Genomic DNA, 24,521 nt, shown 5'->3' with positions numbered 1-24,521 from the left:
TCGCTTGTTATCACACTTTTCCCCTCAGTGCATCGTGAAGCAACTGGTACAAAGACAACCAGGAAAACAAACTAGATTGATAGTCCTGTAGTCAGTTGGGATTCATTACGATGATATGTGGAGCTAACACTCTAAGTGTGTCAAAACATGCAGTTTGGGGGGCCCCATGGTTTAAATTAGGCAGCGCTGGTGAAAACACTCCTTCTATGTGAGGTCTCCACAATTCACTGACAAAAAAAAAAATCAGAGAATCTTTCCTGGTGACAGCTCTAACAGTTTCTTCACAGCTAAGTGGTTTAAATTGCAGCTGTCAGCCACAGGAGCATTTGCTATTTTACTGTGAGCCAGAGTTTAATTTGAATTAATGAGCTGTCAGATTTTAAATTAAAAGGTAACTTTGCTATTTTTCAAACTGGGCCTCATTACTGAAGAAAATCTTAAGTTTCCAAGATGTGAAAAATCTGATTTTCCCATTACAGGCGCAGTTCCTGAACTCATGCCTGTGTCCTGTCCTATCTCAGACCTCATTGTAACTTAGGAAATTCTGACTAGAGCTGTAAACTTGATTATTTAATCAGTACTCGACCTGTCAGGCCTGTATCTGTGTTCAAAGTGAGCACAAGATGGCCTGTATCCATGACAACAGCTGTCTCGCTTCACTTGTCACTGACTAGCTTGTGAATGGACAAGAAAAGGTGGGTGTGCAATTTTGGCTGTTGATATGCACCCATTAATACATGAAATTTAAAGCATCATCACAAGGTTTGAGCATCATATTTTGTGTTCATGTTGTTCCACATTTTTATTGTCATTTCCACGCAGACCTAAGAACAGTGGTGCTGACAGTAATTTTAAATTCAGGACAGGCTCTATGCCATCCTAACTTAGCAAGAATGGTGACGTTTAATCATGTAGTCAACTAATCATGCGCATCCCTATTAATTACTCTCTCCAAATTCTCCAGACTCCATTTACAGAAAAAGTAATTTATCATCTTAAAGAAGTAAAAGAGACTTCACTCAAACTGGACAGAAACAAAATAAAACTGATGGAAAAGTGGTAACATCAAGATTTCTACAAATGCCCCCTTTGCAGGACTAATACAGGATTATCTTATCTTAAGATATGCAGGGAAGATGAAGACCGCCCCAGCCCCAACCCTCTCCTGATTTCACGACTGACAGTTGCAGCAATCTCACTCAATACTGGACCAGCTTAAAAAACATGGGAAGGTTGAGAAATACAGAAATTGCCCTTAAACGGGACAAATATTAGCAACATGGGCGCAACACTGTGATAAATACTAACAGATCCAAGTTAATGTTATGATTTATAATTATGTATGACACTAAACTACAATGTGTTGACATGACAATGTGCAGTACATGCAACTTGTGGTATGAATCAGTACACAAATCTGCTGCTTCTGGCAATGTTACCTAAAACATGACCCCCCTCCTACAAACACAAAAAATATGTTTCTGCTTATGTGCTTGCAGTGGCAAGGCCAGAAATTCCTGGATTTACTGTGAAGTTAAGTGGTAGCCACCACAGAGTAGATGACTCCACAACGGTTGTGTGTGATGGTGTTTGTTTTGAGATGCCTTCTGAAGGTGCTGCAAATCAAAGACACATGAAGTGTATGAAGGGAAAGGCTGACTGGATAACCAGCATTTAATCCCCCTTATATCCACGCCACATTGATGTGGTATACCATAACAACACAAGGGACAGCGTATTGTTTTCTAGGTTTTTATTTACGAAGTCATCTGGGGGTGGGGAGTGAAATGCTAAGAAGCCTTACCCTAGAGCAACTACACGCTTAACATGCGATGTCTTTCCTATTTAGCAACATCTTTGGCCATCTTTGTCACTGATGAATACTCATTTTCCCAGCAACTGTGGTTGATTCAGAGAAAGATAGTTGCTACTTAGTTACCAGACTGGCCTGGCAGACTGCTGGTGAAAGGTTAAAGTCCACCTCTATGCTTGGCTGATTGTTTCTGACTGCAGGGCCTCTGCTTAACTGTAGACTTTTCTAGAACAAACCACACACTTTTGTCAAATATAATCAGCTGTGAATAATACAAAGATAACAATTAAACTAAATATGACATGACATGTATAGCTGTCAGTCCTTTTAGAGGCACGATAAAGGAAAAAAAAAGTATTATTATATACCATATAATAACCATGAGACCGTGAGACCATGCTATGTTACAGTAACTAGACTGTGTACATAACAGGGTTCAACATTAATGTTTTTTCTCTGGCCCAGCTGGTCAGAAATGTTGCTGAAGTCAATTTTTACTTGCCCCTATAAAATTAATCCTTATCAACGTAAATTAATCGGAACAAGGACACACTGTTAAAGATGCAAAGCAACAATTATTCTTGAATACCGAAAATGCCATGACAATCCCCCTCCGTCTGTGCAGAGATGGACCCATTATCTATGTGTTTCATTTTTTACCATTTGCCTGATGGGGCAACTGAGTTACTAGATTTACAAAGACGGCATGGCATTTTATTTGCTCTGGGCAAGTGGCCAATTCTTATTGTTGAGCTCTGCATAATACTTTTAGAGTTAAAAAACTAAATTAGGGATGTCACGCTTCCAGAAATTTTGTCGTTGATATCAATATTAGTGAATTTACACAATTCTCAATACCTAAATTAATACCAGAGATAAATTGAGCCATTGCTGCTTTTCTTTGTCCCCTGAAATAAAAACTCGTCTGAGCTTCTAGGTCAAAAGACTGAGGGGGAGATTTACTGACCCTGCCATAAATCACTGACAGGAGAGCATGTTGCCATGTCTGGAGAGCAATGCAAATGTGATTTTTGCTCAGGTATTAAATTGTTGCTTTTTCTCTCATTCTCTCACCTTTTCCCTTTATATTTTAACAGTTCATTTTAACAGAATAGGATACAGTTTAAAGATTTAAACTGTTTTCTGCTTCGCGTAGGGGTCCTTCATCATCCTGTGAGGGTTAATTTCATAACAATGATCTGCTCACTGTACATTATCACTAATCTAAAGCATTTAATGTAGTAGAGCCTGTCCAGTGAGACTCTGATCTAACCTGAGTGCAGACTTGATTAAAATCATTGGTAACACCTGTATTAACTCTAACTGTTTCACGTCTAAATGGCTGCTGTCAAAAAAAAGTCTACAGTAGTCAAAGGCTAACCGTTTTGCATTTTGAGTGGCTGTCTGAAAAAGTTAAACACTTCTGAGTAGCAGAACTATGTTGCTTATTATCCTGTTATCATCTGGTGACCCTGTGGATTTGTGTTATGACACTAAGAGAGGTCCCAACCTGCAGGTTGAGGATTGTTGCCAGCTGTTACCTCGCCTCCAAAACACCACCACCGTATCAAACAGTGGAGAAGAGTCCACTGTTCACTCTCTGTATATCTGAATGTGTATTACTTGTGCAGTGCTGGGAGGTCCTCGGTGTCGTGCTCTGGGTCTCTGGTGTTCGGAATCACTCCTATCATGGTACTTTTCAGCGAAGTCCCCTTCAGGAGCCGCTGGCTGACCAGGTGCATGTTCCGCGGAGAGTCCACGCTGAACCTGACGGTCGAGCCCGGCAGGAGCACCCCTTCATGGGTCAGCAGCAGCGGCAGGCGGCTCGGTATCTGAATTCCGCCGTCAGAAGTCATTGTCCGTTATTTTTAAGGGGCCAGGTTACTGTTTGTGACAAAAGACCTACAAACGAGTACGTACTGTGCCTTCTGTCACAAGGTCTGAGCAAAGTGTCAACAAAAGACTACCGGTTAGTACTTTCAAAATAAAATTCTCATCGACGTTAAGAACACGTAAGTAACAACCAAGTGTAAAAAATAGATGGAGCACGTGTTAAAAGAAAATGTTTCTCAAACAACAACGCGATTGGTTTTACTTTCATCCTAATTTTCGCACCATTCGTTGCCCTGAAATGGCATATTAAGTTTTATTTCTTCATTGACTTCCTGTATTAACGGACTTTGTACGGGAACTGCAGAGGGACAAACTATACGGTATTGCATAACATTAAAACAGCAATGGAACTCGTTTTGCTCTCTTTTTTGTCCCAGGCATTATAAAACTTGATCTTTTTCTAGTGATGGAAAATAATCAAGTACAGTTACTAAAGTACTGTACTTATAAGTCAACAATTTTGAGCTATAGCTAGATGTGTTTTACTTGAGTATTTAAATTTTCTGGTAGTACATCTATTGTATTTTTTTTTTTTTTTTTTTACTTATCTACATCACAGCTATGTTCACTAGCTACTTAGAAGACTAAGATCTCAAATACAAACCTTAGGGTCAGTTTATAAAATAAAATGCATTACTGTAGATTAAAACTTATTTATTCCCCAGTATATAGAATAGTTATATTAGCCAGGTAGAAATAGGTGAAACATCAAAATTAATTAAAATCATTAATGAATTAGTTATAATAATCCAGTAGTATAATCTGATATGGACTAGTCACTGCATAATACTTTACATTTGAAAACAAATGTATGTTTTGTAGATTATCCCTATTTTTACTGAAGTAATGTGGTAACATAATAGAATATTTACATTGTTGTACTTCTACTACTATATTTATACCTCTTCCACCACAGCCAGTTTAGTATCTCCTATAGACGTTTTCCACAGCAGCTATATTGATATGAAATGCAAACCCCATTTCCAAAAAAATTGATACACGGTGTAAAACGGAAATAAAAACAAAATTCAGTGACTTGCAGAAACCATTCTACTTAGACTACATTCAATTGAATACAGTGCAATAACAAGATCTTTAATGTTGAAACTTTATTGTTTGTTTTTTTCAAATATACACTCATTCTGTTGTTGTATTTTGTGCTTCATAATGCACCACACATTTTCAGTGGGAGACAGGTCTGGACTGCAGGCAGGTCAGTCTAGTACCTGAACTCTTTTACTACAAAGACACGCTGCTGGAACACCTGCACAATGTGTCTTGGCATCGTCTTGCTGAACTAAGCAGGGACGTCTCTGAAAAGGACATCAATTGGATGGCAGCATATATTGCTCCAAATCTTGTACCTTTCAGTATTAATGTGGCCCTCACAGATGTGACAGTTACCCATGATGCCATGAGCACTAATACACCACCATAACATCACTGATGCTGTCTTTTGAAGTTAACACTGGTAACAATCTGGATGGTCCTTTTCCTCTTTCACCCGGAGGACATGACGTCCATGATTTGTGAAAACAATCTGAAATGTGGACTGGTCAGACCACAGCTCACTTTTCCACTTTGTGTCAGTCCATCTCAGATGAGCTCGGATCCAGAGAAGTCTGCAGTGTTTCTGGATGTTGTTATGTCTTTCTCTTTGCATGGTAGAGACTTGCATTTATAGATGCAGCGACAAACTGTGCTTACTGACAATGGTAAACTTTGTTCTGGAACCAATGAAGTATCTTTTATACAATGATGTGGGTTTTTAATGCAGTTTTTAATGTAGTGTTACCTGAGAGGTCAAAGGTCACAGGCATTCAATGTTGGTTTTCAGTCTTGCCCATTACATGCAGACATGTCTCTGGATTATCTGAATCTTTTGATGATATTATGGATTGTAGATGGTGAAATCTCTAAATTCCTGCAGTTTAGTGTTGAGAAAGTTCTTAAACTGTCAGACTGTTTGCAGTTTTTCACAAAGTGGTGAGCCTCACCCCATCAATGCTTGTGAACGTCTGAACAATGCTCCTTTAATACCCAATCATGATACTGTCACCTGTTAACAATTCACCTGTTTACCTGTGCAAAGTTCCAAACACCTGTTTTTTGAGCATTCCTCAACTTTTCCAGTCTTTAATTGTTTCTGTCCAAACTTTTTTGAGAAATGTTGCAGGGATCAAATTTGGGAATGAGTGTATATTTAATACACTCATTCACCAAAAAAGTCAAAAAGTGTTAGCAAATCATTACATTTGTTTTTATTTAGGTTTTATGCAGCATCCCAACTTTTTTGGAATTGGGGTGTGTAGTAGGGTAAACACAGGGGTTTACAATGATACTAATTATGGTCCTGTTCCATTTAGTGTAGCAGAGATTTTAGAGAAATAATATGACCAACACAACATTGAAATACCTGCAGTTTCTTAAGCAAGACAACTGCACACATTGAAATAATATGGCAACATATTTAAAGACCTCCTCCGGTGAAATTCCTGTTCCTGTCCTATTCATTATGCCTTGAATACTAAAAGAAGGCAAGGTGTAGAGCTATATGTAAGCCATTTTAACAAGGTATCTGAACTTACTGTGCAAAAAAAATAACATATCAGACACAATTTGTAATTTCTTGCAGATGTTCATATTGTTTAAAACATCACTGATGGTGGACTTTAGTCTGTAAAGACTCTTTTTAATAATGACTGGACTCTAGACACACACTTAGTTGATAAAAATAGCAATTTAATTTTTATTTCTTTCATAAAAGTATTGTCACGTAGCATTATACATTTCCAAAAAATAAATAAATTCAATATCTTGTGTATAAAAAATCTGTTTCAAAAGACCACAGACAACAACCATCCATATGTTTTGCAGTTATCATCTCTCTGTTGTTGCCAGTCAGCTGTGGGAAATATCACTTTCTATTCACAATGAGGGATCTTTGAATACACCTTAAAATGCTCTTATGGTTACAAAAAGACAACCATAACAGTTACATATGATTGATAAAGCATAATACAAATACACTTACTGCATTTATGACAATACACCAATAATTATCATTCATCTGTTACATCATTATAGAGCTTCTTTTGTATGTATATGAGGATGGAGTTTAGCCCATTAAAAACTTCTGAAAGCTGTCAACGAGTTCAGGCTCAACATTGCTGTGTGTATAAAATAATCACTGAACATCCTCATTCTCACTCCTGAAGAGTGACACAATTAGGCTTGCAAGGCTTGAACATACAACATAATCTGTGTTAGGAGTGAGCACATAAAGTGAAACTGTAACTTTGACAAATTCAGTCAACTTTCACAAAACAGTGTGCAGCATGAACAAAGCTAAAAATGTCCTATATCGGTTTTTCTGATGAGAGGAAATAAAAAACAGTGAGATGGCCTGTTAACACTAGAGCTGCAACGATTATTCATTTATTATTATCAAGTATTAAATTAATCACCACCTATTTTGACAATCGATTGATCAGTTTGAGTAAATTTGTAAGAAAAAAAGCCTAAATTCTCTGATTTCAGCTTTTTAAATGTGAATATTTTCTGGTTTCTTTACTCCTCTCTTGACCTCGTCTCACTTCCTCATTTAAAAAAAGTCAGGAATACTGCTCAAGCACTGGTAAGCTTTCTATTTTTTCTATTTAAATTAATTCAATAATATTGCTATCATAGCATGTAGCCCTTCTAAATCAAAGCTAAATAAGAATTCTGGTTTAAAAATGTGTATTTTGATTAGCATTAACAGAACTCTGAGCAACTTTAAAAAATAAAAAGGCTGCTCACTACAGCTATATTACAGCTCCATAACTCCATCACATTTTCCATCTGACATAGTTGATGTCTACATGTAATTAAAAAAAAATATCACTAGGCATTTGGCTTGTTACAAGATTTAATAGCCACGAGTTTGATCTTTTAAAATATATTTTCCAGCATAATTCTTGAATCCTAAAGGAAACGATGCATGATTTATTTGATAGCGTTGTCACAGATAATAACATCGCACAGCTCATGCAAGCAAGCCACCATTCAGTTTTTTACATCATTAACGTCTCTCTTATGCACAGGTTTGGTTTGAGAGAATAACCATGGTTGATGCCTGTAAAGCCCAGGTGTGCATTGCATATGATTTATGTCGTACAAATAACACTGACATGCCTTCATTTTCCAAAAGTGTTTCACAGATTATCATTTATGTTGAGCCTCACAAACACAGTAAACAAAAGTATGATCTTTCTAATATAACTGACTTAATTCCTCAAAAGATAAAACATTTAATTTAACAGCAATAAGATGACCTCGAGTGGAACTGCACACATGGAAAAAAAAACACAGCAAAGCCAACACAACCTGAGAGGCAATCTCAGACAAAAAACACACAGACAGAAGATTCTGATCTACTTTGAAGTAAAATCTTGGTCAGAATTTGTTAAAGTCAAACTAAACTTTGAGAATACTGCTGTACTGTCTGCAGTGGTATGGTGTTTCATTGCAGGGGTTTCTCACATATTCTTGGCTGAAATTCTGAAAGGAGCAACTGGAAATACCCCCAAACCAGCCTGGGATTTTGTTTAATCTGATGAAATGTAACCTCATCATCTCACACAATTTCAGGAAATAGTTTGACATTATTTATCTATCCAAGACTATTATATTCATAATTGCATCGAGATTTGGGGCCTGATTATGAAGAATAAATAAATTCTGACTGTGATGTTACTTCATATTTGAAATGCTGATGGTCACTCTTTAAAGGTCCAGTGTGTAGGATTTACAGGAATCTATTGGAAGAATATGTTGGCGTATATGGTTCATGAGTATGTTTTCATTATTGTATAATCACCTGAAAATGAGAATCATTGTGTTTGCATTACCGTAGAATGAGCCCTTTGTATCTACAGCAGGTTGTCTTCTGCGGTGTTGTACCGCCCTGTTTCTACAGTGGCTCAGAGTGGACAAACCAAACAACTTTTGGCCTTTTGCATTTTACATGAGTTTCTCAGCCACCAGAAGGATGTGCCACCATTTTCAAATAGTCATTAAATTATAAAATGTTGAATTTTTCTTGTACATTTTCCTTCATGTGGCACATTCACTTTGGCTCTTTTCTACATGAGGATGGTAGAGCATTGCTGCAGTGCTGTGACTATGAGATGGGCTAGATCAGGAGTCTGCAACCTCCAATCAAATGAGCCATTTTTGGCCCAAAAAAAAGGGGGAAAAAATCTGTCTGGAGCCACAACTATTAACTTCTCTCATTTCCCTAAAGATTTGTTTTTGATTTAGTATTCACAGCCAGTTTATGGAGACTCAGCTACTGACAAAATATAAAGAAAAAGGCACCGAGCCATAGACATAGGCTTTGATGCACATTTTAGTTAACAAAATATTAAAACTTTTTTGAAGTTGGAGAGTGTAAGAATCACTTTTCACTGTAAGTAAAATAAAAAATAGTTGGAACTCAAAATTTGAAGACAACATACAGCAGTAGGTTTTTGAGTTTTAAGCCAAACTCAAACTTTTTGACTTTTGAAATAAACTTTAAAAAGTTTTGCTGTCCTATAATCTTTAGTAGTCAGTAATTCAAGGAAAATGTATTTCAAAAATTGGTCACAGTGAGCTGTGAACGTGATTTGTCAGTATTTTGGTGTCTGAAAATGACAGCTTTAATTGAAAATATAAAAATCATTCACTTTCACATTGTATTTACTCTTATTATTTTCAATTATTTCAGTTTTCTTATTATTTTTCAATTTTTTGGAGGTTTTTAAAACAGATTTAAGTTTATCTAAAGGAGAAAAGTAAATTATCTCAACAAAAAATTAGTAGTTTGTTAAACTTTTTCACAGAGTTTGAGTTGGGCTCAATACTCAAAAATCCATTGTAGTACATTGCCTTGAAATTTTGATTTTTTTTCTGTTTTGACAGTGTATATCTACAACAATAATGAATGAAAATTAAAATGCTTTATAAAAAAGTTATTAATTTCCATATAATTTTTTGGCATAGCCACAGAGAGCCACTGGAGAGGAGCTAAAGAGCTGCATGCTGCTCCGGAGATGCAAGTTGCAGACCCCTGGGCTAAACGCTCAGGTTGCAGTCAGAAGGCCGTGTATTGGGATCGCTGCAGAAGATAAGCCCTTGTTCACAAACGTCACCACAACATCTCGCCACCAGCCTTCAATAGTCAAAACTAGTGCACTCTCAGCTATTGTTCGGAGCCTAAAATTTGGAAAAGGTATCACATATCTCTACAACAACTGTGCACATTCATTTGAGAATGAGCCACTCTCACTGTCACCCTCAATTTCTGGTTGCCCATACCTACTGTAGGTTCTCCACACAAGGAGGGTGGAGTGATACATGTTTGCAATCTGCAAGATAACCACTAGATGCCACTAAATCCTACACACTGGTCCTTTAAGCTTAGCACAGGTAATTGAGTTATAAAAATATTCAATAGTTGCCTGATGAAAAAGAAATTCCATAACAGATCTACAGTAAATATGAAAATGCGTACCTCAGACGGAGGGGGATGATTGTATGTCAATGTAAGTCCATAATAAACAGAAAGAAATACATGGAATGGGGCAAAAATGAACAATCTTGCTTCGACAGCTGTTGATAAAAAGCACAGTTGTGAAAAAATAACACTTTAAATGTAAGTGTTGTGTAAAAGATTCAAATAAGAACTGGAGCGGGAGAAAACAGTAGTTATCAGTTTGCCTTTAAGGTTGAAGTTCAGTTCATGTATGTTGCTCTTGCTCTAGCTCATTGATGTTTGAATGAAGCACTGATGGAGGTGAAGAGAGGTCTGGCTATGGTACAAAGTCAGCTGAAGTTTCTCAATTTAATAACAATCCAAAGTGCAGTCTGTCTTACTGCATCTTGTTGGTCTCTGAGGTGAACCACACAGGTCCACTCGAGCACATCACGGGCTTTTTGGGCAGAGATTAGGCAAAGCCACAGTGATGTCCTCACTTCGGTTGAAGTTATCTTTTCGCTGGCGAGCTGCGCCCTCCTACTTAAAGAATCCACCTTAGGAAAGAATTTATCTAATACTGATCATACATCAATTTAGCTGATATTTATGAACATGAACAAATCTCTTCCAAAACTCAAAAACCCCAAGGTTCAAAGCATCAATCTGGGATGCCATCAAAAGACAAATATTTCAGGCTTCCTGACTGACAGAGGATTGGAAAATCTGAGGAGTTGGAGCTTTTACTCCCAAATGAGCTTTATTTCATTTTAGCAGAAAGTCCATATGCTCCTAAAATCGCCATGAAAACTGTTACTGTACCTACAAATTGTCCTTTTACCTCTCCATCATGATACCAATCCCTTATCAGTATCAACAGGGACACCTTCACCCCGCTGTCTTCTTCTCAGCTTTCGGGCTGTAAGTCTTTCTTCCTGCCTTTCCTCCAGTAAGAAACACTACAGTCTGAAAGATAGAAGAAAAGAGAAACTTCATTAAACATTTGCGCCTTCATTTCTCACCGACCGAGTCTCTGGTTGATTCAGTCCCATAAATGTTATTTAGTCTCCATATATTTAGCCCGAGTGTCTGGACCAGAGCTACGCAACTTCAGTGCACTTGTAGAACAGCCGGTGGTGAGGTGACTCAAAGGCTTGACAATAAAACAATGAGAAACTTTAACTTGGTATTTATGACTTGACTTAGGCTTGAGACTCAAGAGAACTTGGCTTTTTATTAAATATTTGCATTTTTCAAGATGTTAACTGACACAAACCTGCTAGGACCAACCTGTCGTCATCCCAACTCATCAGCTACTGATGTTTTGACGCCACCAGAAAACCTCTTTTAGCATGTGGTTAACAATGTGAAATAGACGCAGTTTGGGTAGGTTTAAGAGAAGATTGTATTTTTGTCACAGTGTGTCAAAACAAAAGATGGCAGACCCAAAAATGCGGAGCAAAACCGGTTTAAATGTGTTTAAATGAAGAAAAACAGAATGAACAAAAAACTTATGGGAAGGCAGGCAGGGCAAAACCAGATTCCAAGAGTACAAAGTCCATGAAAACAAATCCAACAAGTCCAACAAATGAAACCGAGATCCAGAGAACAGGGGATGACACACAAAGTCAACCGCAAACTGACACAGAAACAGAGAAACACAAGGACTAAATAGGCAAGGAACTAATCAGACAGAGGGGCAACTAATGCTAATCAAAGAAGGCGGAAAAGGGACAAAGAAAGGAAGTAAAGTCAAGACACATGACGGAGGACCAGGTCTACAAAATAAAACAGGAAATAACTAACAAAACCATGACTGTTTTGGGTTACATGCATCACATGACTGCTTCAGTGACATGTAACGTACTTACTGTAATGTTATGTACCATAAACTTGTAATAACATTTTGGTTTCACATGGGACATGAAGCTCTGTGGTTTTTTGAAACTCTGAAAGCCTGGAGTGTCTCATTTAGCCGCTAACAGTTACTGTGTGTATCTGTACGAGTCACCAAGAGGTGGTAAAAACATTGGTACCTAACAAATTGGGACTGATGATGGGCTGACCCTGCTGACCACCACAGGTCAATGCACAAGTTTGGATTTTATAAGAAAGATGAGAAACTCTGCTGCAGATCATTTTTGCAAAACATGTCTGACAGCAGAGAACAGAGACATGAGTCTGATCCACAGAGACGTTATGTCTCTGTGAGAGCAGGAAACACTTCACTGTTCCTCCACACTAATCTAAACCACAGTACTCTTCATATGAAACAGAGCAGCAGATCATCTTACTGCAAAAATACTTTTAAACAATTTTAAAGATTAACATTTATCTCATCTCATTTACACATGAGACTCATAATAAGATATAAACATCACTGTAATGTCTCCTTCTCTCTGTCTCTACTGTTACTATATTTAGTAAAACTATCAGGATTTTTTGGCAACTAACAGCACTCTACAAATGTAGCATTAGTTGAATCAAAATGTAAAGACTGACACATTGCATTGTCTTGTATTGCATTATTTCGTGACAGAGCTGAATCGTATTGAACCGAATCGTTGGCCACTTAAAGATTTATAAAATATATCATATCGTTGAACATGTATCGAGATACGTATCGAATCGTCTCAGTCAGTGAGAGACACACCCCTAATGCAGATGCATTACTAGCTAACACAACTGCACTCTTATGCCTAAATGGTTACAGGTGCGACCATAGTCCTATACACTGGAACCCTGTCTCTGCGTATCGTATCGTGATAGCTTTTGGATATCATATCATGATACGGCATAAGTTCCTGCTTTTAAAGGCTGTATTTAAGTAAAGTGATATCATTTTTTTAGCTTACCAGACTGTTGTAGTTGTTCTATTATTTGCCAATATAAAACTTTACCATCGTGAGAGGTCTTTCAGCCTAAACCCCGTCATCAGACTTTTGTATGACTTGACTTGATTCTCACCACAATAACTTGGGGCTTGCTTGAGACTTGAAGATCAAGACTTGTGAATTGGCCACTGGAGGATGCAACTAAATCTCCTTTCAAGATACTTCTTGAATGAAAAAGTATGAAACATCTTGTAAACTGCATTTTGCTACATTTCAAACTGCATCCAAATACCATTTTGGTATTTTCTATTGCTTGTGCTATAATGAAACCTGTGTGTGCGTTTCACAGTGTCCTTGACAGGTAGGAATTCAAATCAGTCAGGGATAAGCACTCTCAGCTTTCACCTTTCTGAAGAGTCACATGCAAAGTAGTTGCAGCTGTACATGTTAACTGCAATGTATTGGAGGAATGTTCCAGATTGTGACACTAAACCACAGAGACTTGGTCAACTGTAGCAGCATGTTACACTAATCATCTATGACTAATTTTCAAACCACACAATGAAACAGTGAGGCATCCCTGTTATCACATGAACAACGTTTGCAACTCCTGCAAAAAACAAAAAACAAAAAAAAGCATATTTTTGGCCAGATGAAGAAAAGATAAAGACAAGATACTCTGAGGTATAGCAGTAATAGTTCAACATGTTGGGAAAGACATTTATTTGCTTTCTTGTTGGGAGTAAAAGGGAAGATGGATTCCACTCTCATTCATGTCTCGATGATAAATATAAGTCCACCAACAGCAGCAGCTTGCTAGCTTAGCTTAGCCTACAGAATGGAAACAGGGAAAAAAGCTAGCCTGGCTTTGTCCAAATCCATCTACCAGCACCTCCAAAGCTCACTAATTAATATGTTACATCTATGTAAAAAGTATGAAAACTACAACTTACTACAAAAGGGGCTTCTGTGCCAGACTTTGACTAGGTCCTTTTGGCTTAAAACTACTTGATACCTTCCCCCAAGTCAGGTCAGTTTTATTTATATACACCAAATCATGACAAAAGTTATCTCAGGGAACTTTTTATATCACATGTATATATTATTTACAGAGACCTAACCAGTAGGCAAAGAATAACTTCCTATTAAGAGGCAACAACTTAAGCAAAACCACAAATCAATTTATTTCCATTAATTTCCCTTCATTTCCTGACTTAACTAAGGTTAACACTATTCATTCTCAGTGAGTTGACACTTAATTCCCCAGATCCACTTTGTTTAAACCAATCTGACAGCATCCAGTCAAGTTGCAGGAGGAGAGTGAGCTCTAGTTTGAAAAAATAATGCCAAAGATGATTTTATTTATGTACAAAAACAATGAGGTGGTCAACAAAACACAAATTGCACTATGCATAATGTGCAGGTTGAAAATTACAGACGGACAACTTCCAATTTCGTTCAACATTTAAAGTTGCACAAAGTTGCACTTCAAGCATTTTGGGCCGTATTTAGACAGTCTATGGCACATGGTCTAAACTGCATGGCACATGTAGGGCATGTCCAACTCCACTTTGGTATTTACAGGGCCTACCATCTCTGGTACTGTGTGTAAGACTGCTTTAATGACACACGAAAAACAGAGATGCTAATAAAAATGTATTATTACGGCTTGCCAAAGTTGGATTTCGAGGTTGGGTTTGGTGAGGTTAACTTCAGGGGGCATTCCAGTTGAAATTTCTGACTGGGAACTGGGAAATTCACACTTCCCAGTTTAAATGGAACAAAAACGTTGGCAAGCAACCAGCTGAGACTTCAGGAAGTAATCAATACTCCCAGCAAAAACATATAAACTGTAAATAAGTGAGCTTTAAAAGTGTTGGTTGGTGGATATTGTTATCTTTAGACAGATGCAGACTAACTGTTTCCCCCTGTTTTCAGCTTTTATGCTATGCTAATCGACTGCTAGCTATAGAGTTATCCCACAGGGCTTCATGGCGGTTGTGTCCAGTGTGGGACACTGATTGGCTTTACTTAACAGGCGTTTCCACTGGGGATGGGATGGAATCTTGTTTATGGTAATGTTATTGACATTTAAATTAGATTTCTGTTATGGACCACCCGAGTTTTCTAATTGAATCGTAATTTAATTGGTGCTGATTTTATGTATGTAATATAATTCTAAGGTGATGTGTGTGGAACTACGGTGAATAAAGTCTCTGTGAAAGTCACAAACAGATTAACCTGTGACAACAGCCTCGTACTAACCACTACCTACCACTGCAAGTACAACATATTATTGGATGATGTTTGATGTTTGTATAAAAGTTTATTTAAGCAGATTATAACAGAGAAATTTGATTCAGTGCAGGCTAATATGAAGATTAAAGTATTTTATAAGATTGGCATGTTTTACCTTTTGCCTTCACTTCTTGATGCAGATCACATGTAAAATACAGCAGGGCTGCCAAGAGTGAGAGTCAGTATTGGTGAAGTCTGTGCATTTTATGACATTACCCACCACAGGGTCAGGGTCATCACTCTTCAATTTTGTCAAAAATGTTTGGCAGCCAAATTCACAATTTTCTAACATACAAAAACGAAAAGCCAGGTCAATAATCACGGTCAGTGATGAATGAACTAGCCAACCCCCCAGACATCATAGCCTAAATCTGGAGACCAAATCTAATAATGCTATCTGTCTCAGGATCTTCCCCATAAAATTGTTAATATTAGAGACGTTTTCCTGCATTATAGTGAATTTATGGAGTAATTTTGTTGCAGAAATGTGGAAAGAAGAAGGGGGCATTGAAAAAAGGCACCAGCAGGAGAATCTGGAGCGTTGTCAAGTACCTACATCTACAAGCAGTAACACTGTATGAAAAGAAAGAGAACAATACAATGTTCAACGACAGGGGAACCTGATTTTACACATATTTATGGATAAGACTACAAAGCCAATTCATCTGTTGATACACTGGCATCTAAACTAAGCTATTAAAAAATGGTACTGACTCTAAAGCCAATATGATTTGTTGCAGCAAAGCTCTCAGTGGAAATCTGTGACTTATTTCTTATTATTTATTATATTATTATTATTATAAATTCAAATTCTACATTAAAGGCACAGTTCATCCCAAAATCAGAAATACAGCTGAGCAGTTTCATGTAGGAACTACTTCGTTTCTGCTGTAGAATCTGATGGAACAATTTTCTTTCTAACAGAAAGAAAGGGATTCTCCAAGAAACTGCTCACAACAAGATCTGTGGATTTTCCTCAGTAACCAAGTCAGGATTTTTGGAAAGAAACACCGGTTTTGAAATGTTCAATTTTTTTTTTTTTCTTGGTGTTTTGAGCACCACAAGCAAAGTGCCATTTTGTACTTTTATACTGGAAAGAAGGCAGACATGTCTGCGGCTGATATCTCCAAAACTCTGCAACTCACACCAAAAATAGAAATCTAGATGGATAAACAGCGCTACAAGCCAAAAAAAAAAAAAATACTGTATAAGTAATCACACAACTTGCTCTCACTCCTGCCTGTGTGCGGATGGGGCTAGAGGAGAGAAAGAGACATTGCGTTATTCTGTCCCCTGTGTCCTCGTTTCAGTGCATTGCGCGAGTCTCCAGTCAACGCGTGAGAGATGAGAGTTAATATGCACTGTGTTCACACTGAAGCAACAGGTTGGCACTGTGGCGTGTGTTAAGTACAGGGCCACCTGTCTGCTCACTCAGCTGAGGGGGACAGTAATGTGTTGCTGCTCATCACTTCACCATCTGCTACTGAAATGTGTCGTGTTGGCTGCTGTAGTGATGACAGCATGCTGTGAACAGATTCTGTGACTTTGATCCACACTGCCATTTGATATTTGGAGATGAGATGAACCATGAAACACATACAGTATGAAAGACAGAAATGAAAACTTTACATGTTGGCTGTCTTATTAGATCCATCTTGCAGGGGTCTAATGGGCTGAATTAAAGTCCACATGAGACATGTAACAGTGCAGCACTGTTCTAATCACATGTGTTCAATCTCCACATGTTAGGGCCTCTCTAACAGGAAATGAAGGGGTGCTCTATTATCTTGTGTATGGCCAGAGTAGCATTTACATAGCAGATGCCTACATTACCTAAACACTCACACACCTTCCCTCTGTACTGTCTTCAGCATGCATGACACTGAAGTACAGTTTCAACACAGCCTGTCAATTTATGTAGCACAAAATCCCAGTGGGGTGGGGTGGGGGTGTTCTGCCAGAATGGAGGTCATGGGGCTCTTCAAAAGCAACTAGAGTTACACCTTCCAGTTTCAGCCAAGTTGTGCTGTGCATATATGAGTATACACTTTAGATATGTTGGATATGTTGATGCCAAAAAATGCTTATTGAAAACATATTAGCTCTCTATGCATTGCAGATGCATGCACAGAGAGAAACCAACTGATTGCTCTTTGAGAATGATATACCCTTTAAAGGTCCAGTGTGTAAGATTTACAGTACTGCCTTCTTGTGCTGGTGATGCCATTTGGAGCCAGAGTCTGCATGGTAGTGATCAGGATCGGAGGTGCTGTATCAAGGTCCCACCCATTCAGCAAGCCGACTCATTCACGAGTAAAACTCAGCTGTCAATCATGGCATGAGACCCCCTTTTTATATCATCAATATCTAATTACAAGTGAACTGATCAGAAAAAATAAGACTTGAACAAACATTTGTGTGATAAGAACTACCTAAAATGATAGAAATGTCATGTACTCTGATGATACTTTAGTTTGGCCAAATCCCATCTGCTAACATGGAGGGGGCAGGGTTTAAGACCTATACTGCAGCCACCAGACGGCAATCAAGATGTTCTGGCTTCACTTTTTTTTGTTCATCTTTACGTAAATTTTAATGGTTCTCCTACATGTAGGGAGAGGAAAGGAGTTTGCAGTCTGCAAGCCCACCACTAGATACTGCTAAATGCTACACACTGGTCCTTCAAATGAACGTAACCAACACATGCATCTGTTGATCTCGCAGCTGCTCTGTCAGGCTCTTATTGAATGTAGACAGGGAGCCACACAGGCTCAGAGAGAGTGGATGCACATGAGTTACACACCTGTTCATGAAAAAAACGACTTGTGTGTAAGTAATTTTATGATTTCCCCCGTTACCATGAATTTCCAATGTACTCAAACAATGTGGCAATGCTTTTGTGGAGATTGTGTAATAAAAATGCCATTTCTGGAATTCTCCACTGCTTGTGTGTGTGTGTGTGTGTGTGTGTGTGTGTGTGTGTGTGTGTGTAAGTGTGTAGGTGTGTGTGTAATAAAAATGCCATTTCTGGTATTCTCTACTGCTTTTGTGTGTGTGTGTGTGTGTGTGTGTGTGTGTGTGTGTGTGTGTGTGTGTGTGTGTAGGTGTGTGTGTGTGTAGGTGTGTAGGTGTGTGTGTTTGCCAATGTTTCTGACAGCTAGGAATTTTAAACATCAGTGATGTGAGTACATTAATATCATGTCTGGTCCAAATGGCGTGGCGAAGGTTCCAGCACAACCTGGAGCATCAAAGGCTCATCATGCTTCAAGAGCAAAAAAGAACACTAACGCAACATCCGTTATAGAGTAAGGTTGAGCAACAACAAATCATATTCTGTTCCTGATTGACAAATGTGTTTTTGCGTTATCGGGTTTGCTTCAGTTTTAATGGTTATAAAGACAAAGAACACTGGAACCCACTTGAGTCCAACCCAAGATTTTATTGTCACGGTCGGGAAACAGAACAGTATGTGAAATACAGTCTCTTTGACTATTCCAGGGTTCACTTATGTATCATATCTTCTCCTCTTACCTCCATACAGTCAGGTCCTATGAGTCTAAATGAGTTCATTTGCAAAACGAGATACCATTCTTAAAATGAATAATCCAACACCAGTTTCATTGGTATTCCCCTCAGTACACAAAAAAGATTTTAAAAAAACTGCCATATCTTATCAAAATAACCCAGCGCCTGTTTGATAGATATTCCTCAGAGTGCACCAAAAATGATTAAAAATGGAGATATCTGTTTTTGCAAATGAACTCTTTAAATATACCACCTTCATTACATATTTATTATGTCATTAGGAGGGACCCCCATGACATATACAAAAAGGGCCTTATGCAGGTGAGGGTATGAAAGAGTCCTACTGTAAGAACCATAAGGATACCAAGGTACCAACAGTGGAATACAATGTCAAACATATTCACACATAAGTATATCCACCAATGTGAAAAATACACAAGCACTACAACACGTATGCCCCCCATCACAGACTAATAGCAGGTCAGCAGTATGCCACAGACAAGTGGCATACATCATGTGAAAGCTGGTACCTGTATGTTAATCTGAGATGCAGCACAGCACTCTATATCAAGTTTTCCTATTAATAAATCCATAATAAACTTCAGTCACATTCTGAAAGTTTAGAGTGCATAAGTACGTATAGATGATTATGACTGATGTATAGGATGATGCTCTAACTTGTCTAATAAATTGTAAATTGTTGTTTTTGGGTTGCTATAGTTTATTACACAGATCTGTATCTGCATTAAAGGGATAGTTCACCCAAAAATGTTGAGTTTAGTTTTTTAGTCCACAAAACGCTGCTGGAGTGTCACAGGGAAACAGTGCTGCAGAATCTCCCAACAATGGAAGTGAATGGTGAGCAGTTTTCAAACGTAAAAAAAATAACAGAAAACATAAAATGCCTCCATACTGCTTGTCTGGTGTAATCCAAGTCTCATAAAGCTCAGACATGCCAAGCTGACTTTAAAGACGTCATTTCAGTCCCTCCAGGAAGTTGCAATGACAGCAGTTCACACAAATTCTACCAATCTCTGTGAATACTGCACAACCTCGCAATTTTGTCAAAACTCAGCAACTTTTCCACAAATTTGACCAATCATCATTGCTTCCTATAACTGCTATCAATCATAGCATGTGCCTGCGCAAATATCTTACATGTATGTCTCAATGAAATGATTCATTGTGTAATTATTTACTTTTTTTTGGGAAGGGGAGGTTTTTTGAGAAACTTGCTCTGAGCACTCAGAACAGAGTGTGGTTTTGTTCTCCCTGGAACAAGCTGCCTTTGATTTTTAATGAATTATTGATTTATAGAAAAGAAAGCACTTCTTTTTGCAATTTTCACCTGGTCCTGCAATTTCATTGCAAAGAAATGCCTAAAAACACTGCAACATGCATTGCACTTTTTTAGAGAAGCTGTCATCATTTTAGGCAGCAACAATCCCAAAAACTGCCCACGACATCCTGAGAGGACTGTCATTTACACCATGTTTTTAGCCTGAATCTTCACTGTAGATCCTTAGCTTGAAGCCACATGCACATGCACACTGTCTGAAATGGGCATGTGTGGTGTGATGGTGTGTGTGCACATGTGAAATGTGAACGGCATGTTGGGGCTTCAGGAGCCTTGAATTACACCAGATGAACAGTATGTACATTTGAAAACTGGTCTCGATTCATTTCAATTGTTTAGGAGATTCTGCAACGTTGTTTTCCTGTGAAACTCCAGCAGTGTTTTGTGAACTAAAAAACTAAACTCAACCTTCCACTGACGTGAGTTTGAGTAGATAATGACTGAATTTTCATTTTTGTGTCATCTATCCCTTTAAGACACAAAGAGAAACACCATAGAAAAAATTCATGCTGTGATTTGGGATGAGCATTTTTCAGTGACTGGATGGTGAGGACTTCTGTTCTGCGGTTTACTCAGAGACTCCCTTATTGTCAACATACTGAGGAAAGCCATCCGTTCTCTGAACTCTCCAGATCTCGTCTGTGGTTGTGCAGTTCCATAAGGCTGTGATTATCCTAGAGGTCACGATAGACAAATCCGGGGAAATACCAGAAGTAAACAAGCCACCAGTGCTGCGGTGGCGTCTCACTACATTATGTGTGCGCTTGAATGTGAGCTGTCATAAGAAGATGACAATTTTCTACTTTTACCTTTACTTTTTACGTAATGTTACTTTTGACAACAATGTCTAGGAAGCTGGAAATTACCTGTGTCAAAGTTCAACTTTTCAATATTAACAGAAAGGACTGTTCCCAAAAATCTTTAATACTTGAATATTTGAATACCTATAAATATATGAATTCATATATATATTTTATTTAATATATATTAGATAGTACTTCATTACTTAAATGTGGTGGAGGTGGTCCTTCTATCTTTTTGTACATTATCTATTTCTGGCTATTGTCACAGCCAACGTCAGCAAAATGCAGACCATTAATATCGCCATCCAAAAATTACCTTCATCAATTACTGAGTGTCACTGTCTAATACTGTCAGTCCATGCTGTCACTGTCAGGAGGCAGCAGCAGACACCGTGTGTAGAAGGGGACGCAAGACTCGTGAAAGAACTCATGAGAGTGATCACTCTAACCGAAACCATGAGAAAATCTCATGGGTGTTTTGCAAATCTTGAGATCACTTCTAGACACGATGAGGAGACGGACTGACAGACGCCACAATGTGCCACTGCAGTAGTGGCGGCGCTGCTAGGTGGCGGTACACACAAATTCATCTATAGGTCATAATATACAGTGAGGTTTCAAAAATGCTCTTGCTACAATGAAATGGTTACTATGGGGACTAACATAATTACACATACATATGATTGGGCTCATTGAATCCACAAGAGTCTCAGCTTTCAGTCAGACCCAGTTTATGCAATTTCAACACTGTTTAGGGACCCCAGAATGCAAATATTGAAATAGAATAGGCGAAAATTCAAATTCAAACATTCAAACACATTTATGTTGCATGCAAAAAACATGCATGTGATTAGCATAAAGCCAGCACGTCTGTAAAGTGGAGGCCCTTGGGTACCCATTGAACCCATTTTCATCTTTCATCTCGTGAGGGGTCAGGGGACCCAGTTTTTCACTCAGCCTAACTTGGGAGTGTTACTCTGCCAACTTCCAGCCAAGCTAGCATGATGTGGGTTGGTACCGATGGATTCCTTGGGTCTTCAAGCCCGCAACAACCTCTGAAAGAGATTAACGCTGGCCAGGGACATGGATGTCCCCCACTCCCCGCGGAGTTTAAGAGGTTAAACTGGAATGTCCTGCCTGTGAAGTTTACACTAGCTCCTTGTTTTTCTTTGTTTCAAGTTGGTCCTTACACAGTCTGTGCTGTTTGTGTGCTAGTCGCTGTTTTTGCAGAACATTTGCAACAGAAAATACAACATGTTTTTAGTTACATCCTGCAGTGTCACTGGAGGGTTTTACACGCTTCCTTCATCATACTCACAGTCCTGCTGCGCTTCTGTGCTGGCAAAGCACTCGCTGAAGAGGCAGTGCATGGTGTGGCAGAAGTTGTCCAGGAGAGATTTTGGAGTGGCAAACCGCCATCTGGACTCTGGCACTCTGTCAGGCTCTTCTGTTAAATGATCCCAAGTGTCCTGGATAGCCTCAGGAAGCTCCTGCTGGAACACCTTCGCACACATGAAAACACACAGATACACACACATCAGTGGGAGGCAGCCCTGTAGGCCATATGTAAGTGGATACATCATACATAGCATCAAAGATCATCGTGTCCTGATGGAAGAGATCATGCAACATCCTGCTTCAGCAACAGAGAAAGGAAGAACGATCACACATCTATCACTTTCTTCCTACATCTTTCAACCATTTAGATTTGGAGAAAACCAACAGATGCTTTTAATCTGTCACATTTCAAAATGTCCACCATGAACTTGTGACTACTTTAGATTGTGGGTACTGTTACATTACTACAATATTACTCATTTACAATCAGTCCCTCCAGGAAGTTTCATGTTCGTAATGATTCACGCAAATTCAACCAGTCAAATTCAACCAAGTACAGACTTGGGTACAACTACCTAAAAGAAAAACTTAATTACAGTAACTTCAGTAGTTGTAATTTAGGTTCGAAGACAGTGAGAAGCGTCCATGGAAACGACCCCCTTTCCCAAACCGTTTCTATGGACAGCTTCCCAGATGGTTCCGCGTAACAAACCATCCGGTGTGTCAGGTGACCTGCACTCAGGACCTCGATTACATGAAGTAAGGTGACAAAATGTTTGGTTGTTGTTAGGTTTACTTTGCTTTTCCTTTGTGAGACGTTTTGATATCACATGTATGGTACCATGTATGATGGCTTGGGTACGGTACACAGTGTTTACACTAATCAAATGAACCAAGCGTACTCAAATCGAAATGGACTTTATTTATTTATGTAGTGCTTTTCTAGTCTTTCGACCACTCAAAGTGCTTAACATTCACCCCTTTACACACACATTCATACACTATTGGCAAAGGCTGCCATGCAAGGTGCCTCAGCTCCTCAGAAACTAACCATTCACACACACACGGCTATGCCTTCGGGGGCAATTTGGGCTTCAGTATCTTGTCTAAGGATACTTCGACATGCAGACTCATAGGAGCCGGGGATCACATCGCCGATCTCCTGATTATTGAGCCACAGTCATCCTTTAGCCTCCTTAGTCACTTAGTCACTTCACCTTAACTGTACAGCTGTCATATGTAAATGATGAAAAGGTATACATTTTTGCATATGGATATGCAGGCAAGGGACAAAACTTTAGTAATTTTATTATGCAAGCATTCTGGTTTTCATTTGCAGTTCACGTTGTAGCAGGCTTTGGTTGGAGGTAAACAGGTCAAAATGCAATCTCAGAACCCATTGGCTATAATCTGACAATGATTTATCTGGTTTTTTTTTTATTCCTTTATTCTCTTATTTATCTGTGTTAAGCAGACATTGTTTATAGAGATCAGCCTCCAACTTCAAGTTGTTTATCAGACTGTAAACAATGACCACTGGCCACACCAGAAGCCCTGAATCATTGGCAGTTGCCCCCAGAGGCTAACAAATCATCACATGATAGCCGACGGCTTCCCAGATTGATGCATATTTAACTGAAAATCACAAGAAAGAACAAGACAGATATGGATCGGAATTAAGGCATCTGATCTTGCTGCAATCAGTCCAGACTCACTGTCTGCTGACTTTAGACTCACCGTCTGCTTCAACACAAGGCCAAAGGGCATTTATGACCATTAAGACAACTGTGTGTATGTAAATGTCCAAAAATCCATGTCTGTCATTTACTCCTGCAAGCACAGGGCCTACATGGTTTAACACAGAGGTCAAAGAATAAACTGAGCGGAATATCTAACTTTTGATTTAAAAAAAAACAAACAAACAAACAAAAAAAACACCAGTACAGATGAGTCCTTATTAGAGCAAAACTAAATTTAGTAGACTCACTGACTGATCAATCAGTGTGCTAAATTCACCTTCACTGAACTTTTCCTGGATCAAAAGTAGAAGCCGCCTTTAATTTTCTAATGATTGCTTCCCAACATGGATAAATAGGATCAATGTGACCTCCATCTCCTGTCAAATATCCTCTGAGCGTTACAGTCTGACGGAGATTCACTT

The 24,521-nt window shown here is 38.6% G+C and overlaps 2 protein-coding genes across 2 annotated transcripts in view; both read right to left on the bottom strand.

The window, feature by feature from the left end:
• lonp2 (lon peptidase 2, peroxisomal) overlaps nucleotides 1-3,969 on the bottom strand; it is a 34,893-nt gene extending 30,924 nt beyond the window's left edge. The window contains exon 1 of the mRNA XM_084733882.1: nucleotides 3,437-3,969. Within this exon, the coding sequence (XP_084590008.1) occupies nucleotides 3,437-3,669 (233 nt within the window). The 5' untranslated portion in view covers nucleotides 3,670-3,969. The remainder of the gene's footprint in view (nucleotides 1-3,436) is intronic.
• A 6,879-nt stretch (nucleotides 3,970-10,848) lies between these two features.
• The window catches only part of il34 (interleukin 34), a 65,255-nt gene continuing 51,582 nt past the window's right edge, over nucleotides 10,849-24,521 (bottom strand). The window contains exons 7-8 of the mRNA XM_084733913.1: nucleotides 22,341-22,524; nucleotides 10,849-11,171 (exon numbers count right to left, since the gene is read on the bottom strand). Coding sequence (XP_084590039.1) covers nucleotides 11,113-11,171; nucleotides 22,341-22,524 — 243 coding nt within the window. The 3' untranslated portion in view covers nucleotides 10,849-11,112. The remainder of the gene's footprint in view (nucleotides 11,172-22,340; nucleotides 22,525-24,521) is intronic.

Source organism: Lutjanus erythropterus, chromosome 13, assembly GCF_056507025.1.
Source record: "Lutjanus erythropterus isolate fLutEry1 chromosome 13, fLutEry1.hap2, whole genome shotgun sequence".
In the NCBI taxonomy this organism is placed as follows: domain Eukaryota; kingdom Metazoa; phylum Chordata; class Actinopteri; order Lutjaniformes; family Lutjanidae; genus Lutjanus; species Lutjanus erythropterus.
The sequence above is the reverse complement of the archived record's forward strand: the minus strand, read 5'-3'. Positions and strand labels throughout refer to the sequence as shown.